This window comes from Camelina sativa, chromosome 5 (genome assembly GCF_030686135.1).
Source record: "Camelina sativa cultivar CO46 ecotype springtype chromosome 5, ASM3068613v1".
Lineage (NCBI taxonomy): Eukaryota > Viridiplantae > Streptophyta > Magnoliopsida > Brassicales > Brassicaceae > Camelina > Camelina sativa.
The window spans coordinates 6,605,149-6,620,719 of record NC_141884.1 but is presented as its reverse complement, the minus strand read 5'-3'; the positions used below and the strand labels follow the sequence as shown (position 1 = coordinate 6,620,719).

General features: G+C 37.7%; 1 protein-coding gene across 1 annotated transcript; it reads left to right on the top strand.

Moving 5' to 3' along the window:
* Positions 1-3,916: 3,916 nt before the first annotated feature.
* Positions 3,917-10,677, top strand: LOC104785889 (ABC transporter G family member 34). The gene is made up of 20 exons (XM_087513220.1): positions 3,917-4,550; positions 4,658-4,778; positions 5,098-5,186; positions 5,352-5,436; positions 5,526-5,816; positions 5,894-5,984; positions 6,077-6,977; positions 7,080-7,240; positions 7,365-7,468; positions 7,549-7,714; positions 7,810-7,884; positions 7,961-8,070; positions 8,157-8,489; positions 8,581-8,871; positions 8,949-9,032; positions 9,124-9,257; positions 9,341-9,568; positions 9,662-9,833; positions 9,910-10,164; positions 10,254-10,677. Exons 1-20 carry the CDS (start codon positions 4,159-4,161, stop codon positions 10,521-10,523), a joined length of 4,353 nt encoding a protein of 1,450 aa, XP_087369346.1. The 5' UTR covers positions 3,917-4,158; the 3' UTR covers positions 10,524-10,677.
* The last annotated feature ends 4,894 nt before the right edge of the window (positions 10,678-15,571 follow it).

Genomic DNA, 15,571 nt, shown 5'->3' with positions numbered 1-15,571 from the left:
CGAAAATTATATATTTCGAAAAGTAGGTTTGTTTTTATTGATGCTCGGATGCTCCCATTCAAGTAGATGGTGAGAGATTAATTTATAATGCTGATTACAAAATCACTAAAGAAATTGGTTATTACATTGTTAAGTTTTTAGTAAAAACTTTTTACAACTATTTAGGCTATGAGATACTATATTAAACGATCCCGGGAGTTGACTATTTATTTAGATTTTGTGCTGATTTCATAAGATGTTTGACAAAAACGAAGAAAAAGTCAACTTAGCAGTTCTTAATTTGTTATCAACTTATCAACCTAGGTTTTTATTTAAAATATAAGATTTTAATTAATAATTAAATTTAATATTGACCCCAAAAAAAAAATGGCCATTAGAATGTGATTTTACCGTACGAAGGTTTCGGGGGTAAATAAAGCAGTCATACATCGAAGTATTAATTAACGTTGAAGTCAATTTTATATAGTTGGCCGTTGGGGACAAATTGAAATTAATATCTTATGTGGACAGCTTTTTTATTGGGATCTTCTCGTAATACTTGCCATTTTTGTGGACATCTTTCGTTTAGTTAAGGATCCATTTTAATACTTAAGAACTATATTATGATGGATCTGATCATAGTGTTTCAAGGATAACGTAATCGACATCTGTTTTATTATTGGGGTGGGAAATTATGTTATATATTGTTATTCTTGTACGTACATGTATAACGTGCAGTGAAAGTTTTGAGTTTTTGCCAGGTCAAAATATGATGAAATGTGAACTGTTTTAACGTATGATCAAGTCATGTAAACCGTCCATATATATAAAAATCATAAACTAACGACGCTCTCTGCTCATTTATTAGGAAATGGAAACGAATAAACACTATGAATACAAATATAATAATTAAAAAATTCGTCATAGGTGACACCATAGATTACGTGTGCATGTGTTGTTTAAATTAAACGAGATAAATAATATAAATGGTTCATTAATTCCATAACGAAGGATCGGATAATTATACTAATAATATAATTATAAACACAGAAGATAATATCGTGTTGGTGTAGTTTCAATTCAACTAAATTCCTTTTGTATTATTTTATAGCTTTGTTGTTGTAGTCTTTCATATGGATCTTTTGAGCGTCTAGTCTAAGTATATATATCTCTAACTCTAGAATGGGTATCACTGAACCAGTAGTTTTATATCAATTGTACAGTCTACAAGAACGTCACTAATTTTTGCCATTGTTTGGAATAAATTAAAAGGAGTAATTTGTAATGTGTTCTTTTCACGATCCAAAACTTGATCAACGAGTAATGAGTTTGTGAATTTTTGTATAAAAACTTGACCACAGTTGAAAAAAGGAATCAGCCAATGCCAATCTGTTCCTCACATGGCTACTATTCTGCAAATTTTGTAAAACAAATAATTAAACATTTTGGGAATTCTCTCTAAATCTTAAAAAGATTTGAATTTGACTATTATTATAATTAATGATTGTGGTTATGATGATGCCACACATCATTATTATTGTATTAATGGAATGCATGGGGAATTGCCAAACTTGAAGACCTTTGTCATGTGATGAAAATCCCTTACTTCGTGGGCTGCTTTTATCTCTTCCGTTTTTTTTTTTTTTTTTGACCGTCCGATCTTCTCATCCAAACATGTGTAGTCACGTTCATTGCTTATCTAACAATCCATCTATTTATGTATATATATCCTGATCGCCCTATCCCTTACCCCTGTGAATGCTTTTACTCAAAATTGTCTTGTAATTTATTTCTATTAAAAATTGTCTTATACTAGTGTATAAATGGGTCTCTCTACTGTTAAGAGTTTATCATTGTATTGTTTTTACATGAAGTTCTAACTTCAAACCAAAAAGTTATAAATCGTTCCAAATAATTGCACACAAAAACAAAAAAAAAAGTTCAAATCTATCGAATATAATATATGGATTCCCTTCAAAGTTTGAAATCTCCAAAGATATGATGTGTCCCAGTTTAGTGCATTGTATTTGAAATTACACATTATATCTGTGAACTGTGATCAAAAAGTTCCCTAGGGAGTCTCCCAGTCTCATATGTCCTCCTCTGGTCTCTTATCATTGTATTTGACCATTGGTAAGTTACAACTTGTAACGAATCAAAATATAATATTTTTATTTATTTATCTTTAACTGGAAACAAACGTTTATGGCCAAACTTTGATACAGAATTAAAAAAATAAAATTTAAACCAAACCTAACTAATTTTTGGAGCCTATTTCTATTATATTGGTTTGGTAAGAAGTAAACTCTAATATATCAATGGTTTTATATATCAATGACATTTGATTTGAACTTTCATAATCGGGGTCAAACTAATGATCAATCAAAGCAACCTTCGAAACAGTGCGATATCGTAAGGCTAACACCTCAAAACATATTAAAGCTGAGAATGCATGGTCGACCATCTGAGGTCTTGTTTGGACTAACAAAAGCACTACCAAACAATCAACAATTTGTAAGTAAGCGCGATGCTTAATAAATTATGAGTATATAGGTGGCGCTATCCAAAAATATCATACGTAACGTTGAAAGACAAAACAAGATTCTCCGAGTACATCTGGTGTCCAAGGAAGATGAACGACTGACTAGTCGACTACTTGTAAATTACATTTCCCGATGAAGCCCACCCGAAAGACAACTGTGTTTCGGTTTGGACCAAATCTGATATTCAAATCCCATTTTTGTTGTTGCCCGACCTCCGAATTCGAAAAGTAAACAAATAAGAAAAGGAAAGAAATGATTATTGAGATTGAGACACACGTACGTATGTCGTATATTACGGCTCTGACTGTTGACATTGAATCCGCATCATTTATTGAGATGGTAACTATTGAATTGTATAGTAGCATAATTATAAATGTTACTAATTATTTAAACTGCATGACAATATTTAGTTTAACCATATACTCACTTTATATATTCTCTATTCCCAACAACAACAAAAAAAGTTAATTAAATTATCATACCCTTTCATACCCTATATCTCGTACTACTAAATTTTACTTACTGTTAAATGCGATATATCACTATATCATTGTTTATCCGTTAGATCTTTCTGGTAGTGTTAGCATTAAGCTCTGTGATCACTAATCTATTCATATACTATTAATTAACTTGTGTTAGTTTCAACGAGGTTTTTGAATGCCCAACAAAATCCCATGTCGTGGTAGACGACTATTCTATGATATTTAGAAAAGGAAAAAAAAAAATTCCAAATGATTGTTAGTATTTCAGCCTTTGTAAGTAATAGTCTTAATCTAAATAAACTAATAGTACTGTATACAGATTGGATGTGTGTCTATTCATTCATTGTGTGATGTAATTGCCTGTGTCTTTAATAGAATAATTAAACCGGAAAAGACTAAAATATTTTTTTCTTAAAAAAAAATAAAATCACCAAAAGATGTTTTAATTTGAAATAGCTGAATTTGTTACCCTCTTCGTTTTATATTAAAAAAAAATCGCACACTAATTAAGGAAATAAATATGATTTTTGTTTGACCTCTTGTTAAGATACAGCACATTGTAAAATTAAAATTAGAAATTTTACCAAATATGTACAAAAATACAAAAGAAAATAAATCTAAAATTTCAAAATATTCTTAAGATGAAAATATAGGGAGTAAGACCATTTTTACTCGAGAAACGGATGAAAATTTCTCAGAAAATTAAAAAAAAAGAAATTATTATATATATTCATTTTTTAATAGGTGTACCAATAAGTAAGTGACACATCTCTATTTAATTCTGAGAAACGGTTCCCCCAGTCCTCCAGCAAGGATCGATTACTCCTGATTTCTCTTCTCTCTCTTCTTTTTATTATTTTTTTATTTAAAGTAATTTCATGAGTAACCCTTAGTAATCATGCCCTTAGATGTATTAGACAAATTAAAAGTGTATATATATTTAAAAAACAAAACAAACATTTTGTCACTGGGAGCACTTAACCCCGCCTCTTCTTCTTCTTCCCACCTACAAAGTCTCTCTCTCTCTCTCTCTCTCTCTCTCTCTCTCTCTCTCTCTCTCTCTCTCTCCTTTAAACAGTCGCCGGAAACGAATCGACCTGAGATTCAAATCTCGACTTCCATAATCCGCCTCCTTTCCTCCTTCCGAACAAACGATGTTAGGACGAGACGAGGATCTTGTCCGAACAATGAGCGGGAGAGGTGGGAGTTTAGCCTCAACTAGTCAGCGGAGTTTAGCCGGAGCTGCTTCAAGAAGCTTCAGAGACGTGTTCGCTCCCCTTAAGGACGACGCGTTTGGTCGTAGCGAACGGAGAGATGAAGATGACGTGGAGCTCCGGTGGGCGGCGCTGGAGAGGTTACCTACTTACGATCGGTTAAGGAAAGGTATGCTGCCGCAGACGACGGTCAACGGTAAGGTTGGACTTGAAGAAGTCGACCTGACGAATCTTGCACCTAAAGAGAAGAAACATCTTATGGAAATGATTTTGAAGTTCGTCGAAGAAGATAACGAAAAGTTTCTCCGGAGATTGAGAGAAAGAACTGACAGGTTCTTTTTCAGACATAAACTAAACACTTTTTGTCTTTTGTCTTTTTTTACTTTCTATTTTGTTATTTTGATTTTAATTTTTTGATTTGGCGGAAAAAAAAAAACAGAGTGGGAATTGAAGTACCGAAGATTGAAGTAAGGTATGAGAATGTTTCAGTTGAGGGAGATGTTCGTAGTGCAAGCAGAGCTCTTCCTACTCTCTTCAACGTCACTTTGAATACCATCGAGGTTCGTTTTTTTTTTTTTTTTTTTCTGTGTTTGTGTAACTTTGTCCTGTTCGATGATGTCGTTGGGAAAACGAGATCTAAAAAGTTTCAGAATATAAATATACCTAACTTTACGGCTTTTTGAGTCATGCCATTAATATTTTACTTTGTTTGGGATGTAGTCTTGTTGTTCCAAAATTAGATATCTTTATAAAATATCAAAATCTATGTGTGTAAATGTAAAAATTGTGTGAAACTGATGATTGGGGTGGTTATTTTCACATGTTGTCGTTGTTGAACTCTTGCTTGACTTAAGATTCTTATGTTATTTGTTAAATTAGAGCATTCTTGGATTATTCCACCTCCTACCGTCTAAGAAGAAGAAGATTCAGATACTTAAAGGTATCAGTGGCATTGTCAAACCATCAAGGTAATTAAAGTGAACGTAACAATGGTCTTTTGCTATATTATATCTCTCGGATACCGTAAATATTAGTCACATATGTGACTGTGAGTAACATTTTTGTAACAAAGTGAACGTAAATATTAGTCACATATGTGACTGTGAGTAACATTTTTGTTTTAATATTTTCAGGATGACCTTATTACTTGGTCCACCAAGTTCAGGGAAAACAACTTTGTTACAAGCTTTGGCTGGGAAGCTTGATGACACCCTCCAGGTTTGTTCTCTATTTTTGTTATGTATATTTTTATGTGCTCTTAAAAAGCTTCTGGTTGAGTTAAACATTTCCTGGTTCATGACAAACAGATGTCTGGAAGGATAACTTACTGCGGCCACGAATTTCGCGAGTTTGTTCCTCAGAAGACTTGTGCCTACATTAGTCAGCATGACCTTCACTTTGGAGAGATGACCGTGAGAGAGACACTGGATTTTTCGGGGCGATGTCTAGGTGTTGGTACTCGGTACCAGCTGCTTACTGAGCTATCAAGGAGGGAGAGAGAAGCGGGGATTAAGCCAGACCCTGAGATTGATGCATTCATGAAATCCATTTCGATATCAGGGCAAGAAACTAGTTTGGTTACAGACTACGTTCTTAAGGTACAGATTTTGTGCTTTGGTCTCTCTTTCTAACAAACAACATTTGGGCTTATCCTTGGTTAACTGGCACATGACAGATACTTGGTCTAGACATCTGTGCTGACGTACTTGCTGGAGATGTGATGAGACGAGGTATTTCTGGTGGACAGCGGAAGCGCCTAACAACAGGTAACAAAATTTGTGAGTTTTGCATATATTCACTTTCATATTGTCATGTTTACATTACAGTAACAAAGAAGATGTGTTCTAAAATTGAGCAGGAGAGATGTTGGTTGGACCGGCCACAGCTCTTTTCATGGATGAAATATCAACAGGGTTGGATAGCTCAACAACATTCCAAATCTGCAAGTTCATGAGGCAGTTAGTTCATATCGCGGATGTCACCATGGTTATTTCGCTTCTACAACCTGCTCCCGAGACATTTGAGCTTTTCGACGACATTATCCTGCTCTCAGAGGGTCATGTTGTCTACCAAGGGGCCCGAGACAACGTTCTTGAGTTCTTTGAGTACATGGGGTTCCAGTGTCCTGAAAGGAAAGGTGTTGCAGACTTTTTGCAAGAAGTTACGTCTAAGAAGGACCAAGAACAGTACTGGAACAGGAGAGAGCAACCTTACAGCTATGTGTCCGTAAGTGATTTTTCAAGCGGCTACAATTCTTTTCACACCGGACAACAACTTGCTTCAGAATTCAGGGTTCCTTATGACAAATCTAAAACCCATCCTGCTGCACTGGTGACACAAAAGTATGGTATATCAAACAAGGAGCTGTTCAAGGCATGCTTTGATAGAGAATGGTTGCTTATGAAACGCAACTCCTTTGTGTATGTGTTCAAGACCGTCCAGATAACCATCATGTCTTTGATTGCCATGACAGTCTTTTTAAGGACAGAAATGCCTGTTGGCACGGTGCAAGATGGTCAAAAGTTTTATGGTGCTCTCTTTTTCAGCCTGGTCAATCTAATGTTTAATGGTATGGCTGAGCTAGCATTCACAGTGATGAGGCTCCCGGTTTTTTTCAAGCAGAGGGACTTCTTGTTCTATCCTCCATGGGCTTTCGCCTTACCTGCTTTTCTTCTGAAGATTCCATTGTCTCTTATTGAGTCAGTAATATGGATTGTTCTTACGTACTACACTATTGGTTTTGCTCCTGCTGCTGCTAGGTACATTTGCTAGCTTCTAGTGCTTATGAAGACCACTAGGAACTTTCTTTATTTTTCAATTCTGTTGTCATTCCCTTGAACTAACAAAACTTTTGCCATTAGGTTCTTCAAGCAGTTGTTGGCATACTTCTGTGTGAATCAGATGGCCCTTTCTTTGTTTAGATTCCTTGGAGCCCTTGGAAGAACTGAAGTAATCGCCAACTCGGGCGGGACCTTAGCATTGCTAGTCGTATTTGTTCTTGGAGGCTTCATTATTGCTAAAGGTAAGCAGATCACATTCTCATATCATATCTTAGAACAAGAAAAATCTGTCTGAACTATAGAATCAAAGACTTCTTGATATCTATGAGACTGTTAAGTAATAATATTTTATATGTCTCTTCACAGATGACATACCGTCGTGGATGACTTGGGCTTATTATTTATCACCTATGATGTATGGACAGACTGCATTAGTTATGAATGAGTTTCTTGATGAGCGATGGGGCAGCGTAAGATTTCACCAAGTCCTTATTTGTTTGACTATCTCTTTGGAAATTGTGATGCAAATCTGTTATGTTACATGATGCAGCCAAACAATGATACACGCATCGACGCCAAAACAGTTGGAGAAGTCTTGCTGAAGAGCCGAGGCTTCTTCATAGAGCCATATTGGTTTTGGATATGTATCGGGGCGCTACTTGGGTTTACTTTGTTGTTCAATGTCTTTTACATAATAGCCTTGATGTATTTAAACCGTAAGTGCTCTTATTTTTTAACTTTCATGTTTTTAATATGTTTGAACAAAGAATCATTTCTTAGTTGACAAGATCTTGAAAAATATTTTGTGTAGCTCTCGGTAACTCCAAAGCTACAGTTGTGGAAGAAGGTAAAGACAAACAGAAAGGGAGTGGCCGTGGAACAGAAGGTGAAATCTTTTACCTCTTGAATTTTGTAGTTATCTTTTCGTTTTTGAATATTCTGACTTTGTGAAGATGTTGCAGGTTCTGTAGTTGAACTCACTAGTACTTCAACAAAGAGAGGAATGGTTTTACCTTTTCAACCGCTCTCTCTTGCATTTAGTCATGTGAACTACTACGTTGATATGCCTGCAGTAAGTAACTGTGTCTCATAGTTTCTTATTCGGTCTATCGCTCTTACAATTGCACCTTAAGTTTCATTCATTGTTTTATTCTGCAGGAGATGAAGGCTCAAGGAGTTGAAGGCGACCGCCTCCAGTTACTAAGAGACGTTGATGGAGCTTTCAGACCAGGCGTATTGACAGCATTGGTCGGTGTCAGTGGTGCGGGTAAGACAACCTTAATGGATGTCCTGGCCGGTAGGAAAACAGAAGGCTACATCGAAGGGAGTATAAGCATATCTGGTTATCCAAAGAACCAAGCAACATTTGCTAGAGTCACTGGTTACTGTGAACAAAACGATATCCATTCTCCACACGTTACCGTTTTTGAATCCCTCATCTACTCAGCATGGCTTCGTCTTTCCGCTGACATAGATGCTAAAACTCGAGAGGTAAATGTTACTATGCATAATGTTTTATCATAATCACTTGCATGTTATTATGAACTGACACCTTTTTTTGCCTGTTTATGTAAATGAATAGATGTTTGTTGAAGAAGTGATGGAGTTGGTGGAGCTTAAACCCCTTAGAAACTCTATAGTTGGACTTCCTGGAGTAGATGGTCTTTCAACAGAACAGAGGAAAAGGCTTACTATTGCAGTTGAATTGGTAGCTAACCCTTCAATAATCTTCATGGACGAGCCAACCTCTGGTCTTGATGCAAGAGCTGCCGCCATCGTAATGCGTACTGTTAGGAATACCGTTGATACAGGGAGAACCGTAGTTTGCACAATTCACCAGCCTAGCATCGATATCTTTGAATCCTTCGACGAGGTAGGCCTTCGAAAAAATCCACTTATGAGTCCCAAAACCATGATAAAAAATTAACTTCCATCTTTTGTTTATTACAGCTGCTACTGATGAAACGAGGAGGCCAAGTTATATATGCTGGGACTTTAGGACACAACTCTCAAAAACTCGTTGAATACTTTGAGGTGATTCATTGGTTATTTTACCATCTCCTGGTCGTATGAATTTTTGATATTTTGTCCATGGAAGTAACTGTAACTAGAACCTTACTTGCAGGGTATTGAAGGGGTTCCAAAGATAAAGGACGGATACAATCCTGCGACGTGGATGCTTGACGTCAGTACTCCTTCAATGGAGTCACAAATGAGCGTGGACTTTGCTCAAATATTTGCCAACTCCTCTATTAATCAGTATGTTTTAAGAAAAACGCTACTACTAAACGAGAGTGATTACACTGTCTTTCTAACATGAACGTGATGTTATTTATACTCAGGAGAAATCAGGAACTCATCAAAGAGCTCAGTACTCCACCACCGGGATCGAATGATCTCTACTTCCAAACCAAGTACGCGCAACCGTTTGGTACTCAAATGAAGGCTTGCTTCTGGAAACAATATTGGTCAAACTGGAGATATCCTCAGTACAATGCCATTCGGTTTCTCATGACGATAGTCATTGGTGTCTTGTTTGGTCTTATTTTCTGGCAAACCGGAACTAAATTGTAAGCCATTCTTTTCTCTTTTATTTTTTTCATTATTAAACTATCATCTTTTCAAATTGTGACGTATTCATCCAAAAACCAAAACTAAAACAGAAAGAAAGAGCAAGACCTGAATAATTTCTTTGGAGCCATGTACGCTGCTGTATTGTTCCTCGGTGCCACCAATGCTGCAACAGTTCAACCTGCTATTGCCGTCGAGCGAACGGTGTTCTACCGTGAAAAAGCCGCTGGAATGTACTCTGCCATTCCCTATGCAATTTCTCAGGTATTCAACCATTCTAATCATATTGTCTCAACATTAAATGACCACAATCAGAAACTCAAATCTAAAAGTGGTACAGGTAGCAGTGGAAATCATGTACAACACTGCACAAACTGCACTCTACACACTAATCCTTTACTCGATGATCGGATACGACTGGACTGTGGTCAAGTTCTTCTGGTTCTACTACTACATGTTAACAAGCTTCATCTACTTCACTCTATACGGTATGATGCTTGTGGCCTTGACACCAAACTATCAAATAGCTGGAATCTGCATGTCCTTCTTCCTCAGTTTCTGGAATCTTTTCTCCGGTTTCCTCATTGCTAGACCGGTAAATGAACTAGGCAATTTACATTTGAATCATGAATACCAATAAAAGTGTTTTAAGAGCTAACTAACTCGAACAACTTTGTGACGCAGCTAATACCGATATGGTGGAGATGGTACTATTGGGCATCGCCTGTGGCATGGACATTGTACGGGATCATCACATCTCAAGTAGGAGACACAGATTCGATTGTGCACATCACTGGTGTTGGAGACACGAGTCTGAAAACGTTGCTCAAAGATGGATTCGGGTTCGAACATGACTTCTTACCAGTTGTAGCCGTTGTCCACATAGGATGGATCCTGGTTTTTCTCTTTGTCTTTGCTTATGGTATCAAGTTCCTCAACTTCCAAAAAAGGTGAAGAAACCTTTTATTAGAATTTAGATTAATTTTAGCGTTGAGAGCGTATGAAAGAATTCATGTAAAGTTTATTGGTATCACCACCTAATTATTTTATTTATTTTTCGCGTTTGGTTGGTAATAATAAAAACACAACAGTTCATGTTTACAAGAAATTATACTTAAATTCATGTTTTGTCATTTTTGGGCTTAATAAATGAGTAACTAGCAGAGCTATCCGATAATTATATACGCTCGTAACGTTGAAGACAAAACAAGATGTCACGATTTTCCGAGTGCATCTGGTGTCCAAGGAAGATGATCGACTGACTAGTCGACTACTTGTGATTACCTTCCCGATGAAGTCCTCCCCGCAAGACAAAATCATGTTACGATTTGGACCCCAAATCTGATATTCAAATCTCATTTTTGTTGTACGTCGTATTACACAGCTCTGAACGTTAATTGACATCGTATCCGCATCAATTTGAGAAAACGAAAAATATGATTATCGAGGAGACACACGTACGTCGTATTACGGCTCTGACTGTTGACATCGTATCCGCATCAATTTGAGATGTTAACTATTGAACTGTAATAAGTAGAATATTTATAACTTTTACTAATTGTGTAAACTGTATCTGTATGACAATATTTATCTTTTTCTCTATTCTTAACAAAAATAAATAATGTTAATTAAATTATCATATTAATTCATACCGTATCTCGTACCACTAAATTTTACGTACTACTTTTATATGTAGTAGGCTAGTACTAATTTACTAAATAAGCTCTATCACTAATACATTCATATTACTGTAGTATACTTAACTTGTGGTAGTTTCAACGAGGCTTTCTAATTGCCCAACAATAAATCCCATGTCGTTGTCAACGACTATTATCTTTTTAATTATTTGACTATTATCCTTTTAATTATTTTTTCCCAAATGATTGTAATTTATTTCCCGTAAGAAAAAAATTAGTCCTTTTCCCATTTAATTATTCTATCAATGACAGGCAATCATCACTATGAATATATATAGACACACATTCAATCAGTGTACTAGGATTATTAACCGCGTCTTGCGCCACCAAATCAAATATAAAAACAATAATTATTTAACCATTTAAACATTTAATTTTTCGTTATCAAAGTACTGTTAATGAAAATTAATATAAACACCTTATAAATATATCTTTAAGGCAATATATACAAATATATATATTTAGAAAATAAAACATAACAACAAGTAATCAACGTACGGAATAAATATCATCTAATATAAGTTTAAAACAACAAATCGAAATTGTCAACTCTCCATGGATGGCGGTGCATCTAGGGTTTAGCGACCACAAAGGCGATTTTCTTCGATAATCGTTTCCGATTCTGCTCGTCTGATTCCGTTCTGGTTTAGCGGGATTGTTTACTTGTTTTCTAGCACTCTGCTACGTTTTTCTTTCTGTGTGTCGTGTTTCTAGTGTGTTTTTAGCCTTCGTATTGATTAAGTCTTTATTTTGAGGAGATATCTAGATCTGAGTTTGTAAGGAGGAGCGGTAAGGAACCGATGCTGGATCGGGAAGGGGAGGAGGAAGAACAAGGCGTAATCCGGATTCCGAAATTTGATTTTTCAGATCTGATTGATAAGTTTAAAAATTCTCTGGTTGGAAGAATGTTTCACTTGGAGGGAAGGAGCACGGAGGCTCTGCTTGCGTTTATGCCAAAGGAACGGATCTGGGATGTTGAAGGTTGGGTTCAAGGTACAGATCTTGGTAATGGGGAATTCCAATTCGATTTCAATAACGAAGAGGATCTCCTAAAGGTTCTTCAGAAGCGACCATGTCACTTTAACAGATGGAGTTTCTCCCTAGAGAGATGGGAAGCAAATATAAGAGAGGATTTCCCAAACACGATGCTGTTCTGGGTGCACATTAAGGGGGTTCCGTCAATCTATAAGAAGGATCAAACCTTTTGAGGTATCGGACAAGCGCTTGGGACCGTGAATGCAGTGGATGTTGAAGGAGCAAAGGTTAAAGTCTCGGTTAATGGGGATAATCCTCTTCAGTTTGAAAGTAAGGTGATTTTCGATAATGGAGGAAGTGTTAGAGTTACTCTTCCTATGAAGGTCTGTATCGGTATTGTTTTACCTGCAAGCGAATCTCACATGAGGAGAGAACATGTCCAAAGCTTTCGGAATCCGACAGGATGAGAAATAAAGCCATAAGAGCAGCTTCTTCTCTGGCGGAGTCACAACAAGGGAAGGAATTTGGTTCATATGGCTCAGGGGAAGAGCAAGCTGAATCCTCAGCACAGGTTAGGAGAAACCTTATGAGTGATTATGAAAAAAGAGAACAGCGAAGAGAGTCAGATCTCCGTCAAGAACTGAGAGGAAAACGTGAGCTCCGGAGTAAATGTGTCTGGGATAGGCTGGACCAGTACAACCCTCAAGGTATTCCCCGTTATTGGGAGAGGTTTCATCCATTCTCAAGGGATAGACACTCAGGAAGAAATAGCAGGTATGAAAGGAACTATGATGTTCGCGAGAGAGATCATAAACGGACCCGGGGTTTTCCCCCTGTAAATCGCGGGTATATGCGACGTGAAGATGGTAATCTTAACAGAGCCTCACTGTCAACTTATGATTCCCAAAGAACGATATCAGACATCTACAAGACAGGTAATCAGTTAGCGGAGTTGCGGATTGATAAACATACCAGAGGAGCGGGGAAAACTCAAGTTAGCTATGAGCCGCGGGGAAGAGAACCAAAGGAGAGAGGAAGCGGTAATGAGAAAGCTATGGGAGGATCTGAGCCTACAAGGAATATGGATCAGCGATCTCAGAGGGAACCTATATATAAGGATGATTACATTTCTCAAAAGTCTGTTAAGAACAAAGCTGCAGGGACTCGAGAAAGTGATCAAGGAGGTGGGAATCCAAGACTTGAGGGTGAAACGAGTAATCCAAAACTTGATGATCTCCCTTCAATGGAGGACACAGAATTAAAGGAGGACCTAAGAATGGACGAGGACATGATCGACAACGATGATCTTCTAGATGAGGATATACCCACAGTGGATGAATATCTACGTGATGAAGGCCTTCTTGATGAGGGTGTTGAACAAGATTTGGCCGAGAGAGAGGGTAATGAACAGATTGAAGCTATTTCACAACTGTCGCCAATAGTAAAGCCAAAGCTCCGTTCATCTTCTAAGAAGGCAAGCTCGAAGGAGAAAGATAAGGAAAAGGGCCCGAAGGAAAAGGTTAAACCTGCATTGGGTTCTCTTCATTTGTCTGCTGGGAAGGAACGTACAAAAGGTCCGGAACGAGAAGACTGTGACGATCGCAGGAAAACGCCCAGGAGTCCTGACATCTCTGGGGTTGCTTCTAGAAAACGCAATGCATTAAGAGCGAGACAATCTCCAAAGAAGAGACAAGGTCCGGGACGTGTGCGAGCTCCAGCTGTCCCTCGTATTGAGGTGTTCCCTTCTGCTTTAAGCAAGAAAACTTCTGCTAAACCAGGTTCGGTGGTGTCCCAGAAACCACCCAGTTCTCAGATATGAATACAATCGCATGGAATTGTCAAGGAGCGGGAGCTTACTTGTCCTCAGAGCACTTAAAAGAGCTCAATAGATATTTTTTTCCTCCTTTTCTTTTTCTTTCTGAAACAAAAAACAATTTTTCTTTTATGCAAGATATTCAATTTTCTTTAGGTTATGATAATTTGTTCACCGTGGATCCAGCTGGGAGAAGTGGTGGTTTGGCTTTGTTCTACATGAATTCATCTAATGTGCAGATTCTCTTTTCAAATAACCAGATGATAGATGTGGAAACTAATGTGGATGGACACAAAGTCTTTATGACTTTTGTGTATGGAGATCCGGTTGTGGCCAACCGAGAGGAGGTTTGGGAGAGGCTAACAAGAATCAGTCTCACAAGGAGTGGTCCTTGGTTCATGATAGGTGACTTTAACGAGATCATAGGGAATCAAGAGAAGAAGGGAGGTAAAAGACGAGCTGAGTCCACTTTTCTTCCGTTTCGAAATATGCTAGCTAACTGTGGGATGATAGATTTTCCTTACAAAGGTAATCTGTTTTCCTGGGTTGGTAAACGAAGGAACCGAAAGAGGGTGCGTTGTAGACTGGATCGCGCAGTGGGAAATGAAGATTGGCATCAAGTGTTTTCCCACACTAAGGTGGAGTATCTAAAGTTATGGGGATCTAACCATCAACCGGTATTGGCCAGGATCGCATCAAATAATCGCAGGAGGCAAAAGAGCTTTAAGTTTGATAAGAGGTGCTTTGGGAAACAAGGTTTCAAGAACGTTGTAAAGGCTGGATGGGGTGAGTTGTCTATGGAGGGTCCTTCTGATATACATTCAAAGATCGTTGCCTGTCGAAAGGCAATCTCAGTCTGGAAACGAGACAACCCAGGGAATGCGAAGCAGAATATAGAGGTTCTAAAAGTAAAATTAGATCAAGCACAGGAGGATGATTCGCTGTCTATGGAGGAGGAACTTGAGCTGAAATGGCAGTTATGTGCGGCTTTTAGGGAAGAAGAACTCTATTGGAAACAGAAGAGTAGAGCTACTTGGCTTAAGGAAGGGGACCGGAACACAAAGTTCTTCCATGCTACTACAAAACAAAGAAGAGCACGAAATCGCATCTGCAGTCTAAAAAATAAAGAGGGTGTGCTGGTAGAATCGGAGGAAGGCCTAGAACAGGTGGCAACACAATATTTTCAAGAGCTCTTCGCTGCTTCAAGCACCACAGGGATCGAGGAAATCCTTCGTCATGTTACAAAAAAATTCACACCGACTATAAACGCTTCCCTAATTGCTCCACCCTCGGCTGGTGAGATAAGGAAGGCTGTGTTTGGTATCAACCCTGATAAAGCACCAGGTCCAGACGGGATGACGAGTTTATTTTACCAGCGGTTTTGGAAGCACATTAGCAAGGACATCATCAACATGGTAAAGGAATTCTTTGAGACAGGTACCTTTGATCCAAGACTGAATGAAACAAATATTTGCATGATTCCCAAGACTGAGAGGCCTAGAGAAATGGGGGAGTTC

Excerpts from the sequence above, each read along its gene's own strand:
- LOC104785889 (XM_087513220.1), top strand. The coding sequence starts at position 4,159 with ATGTTAGGACGAGACGAGGATCTTGTCCGAACAATGAGCGGGAGAGGT. Across the intron at positions 5,437-5,525 it reads AGCTTGATGACACCCTCCAG|ATGTCTGGAAGGATAACTTA; the intron begins GTTTGTTCTCTA and ends CATGACAAACAG. Across the intron at positions 8,490-8,580 it reads TAGATGCTAAAACTCGAGAG|ATGTTTGTTGAAGAAGTGAT; the intron begins GTAAATGTTACT and ends GTAAATGAATAG.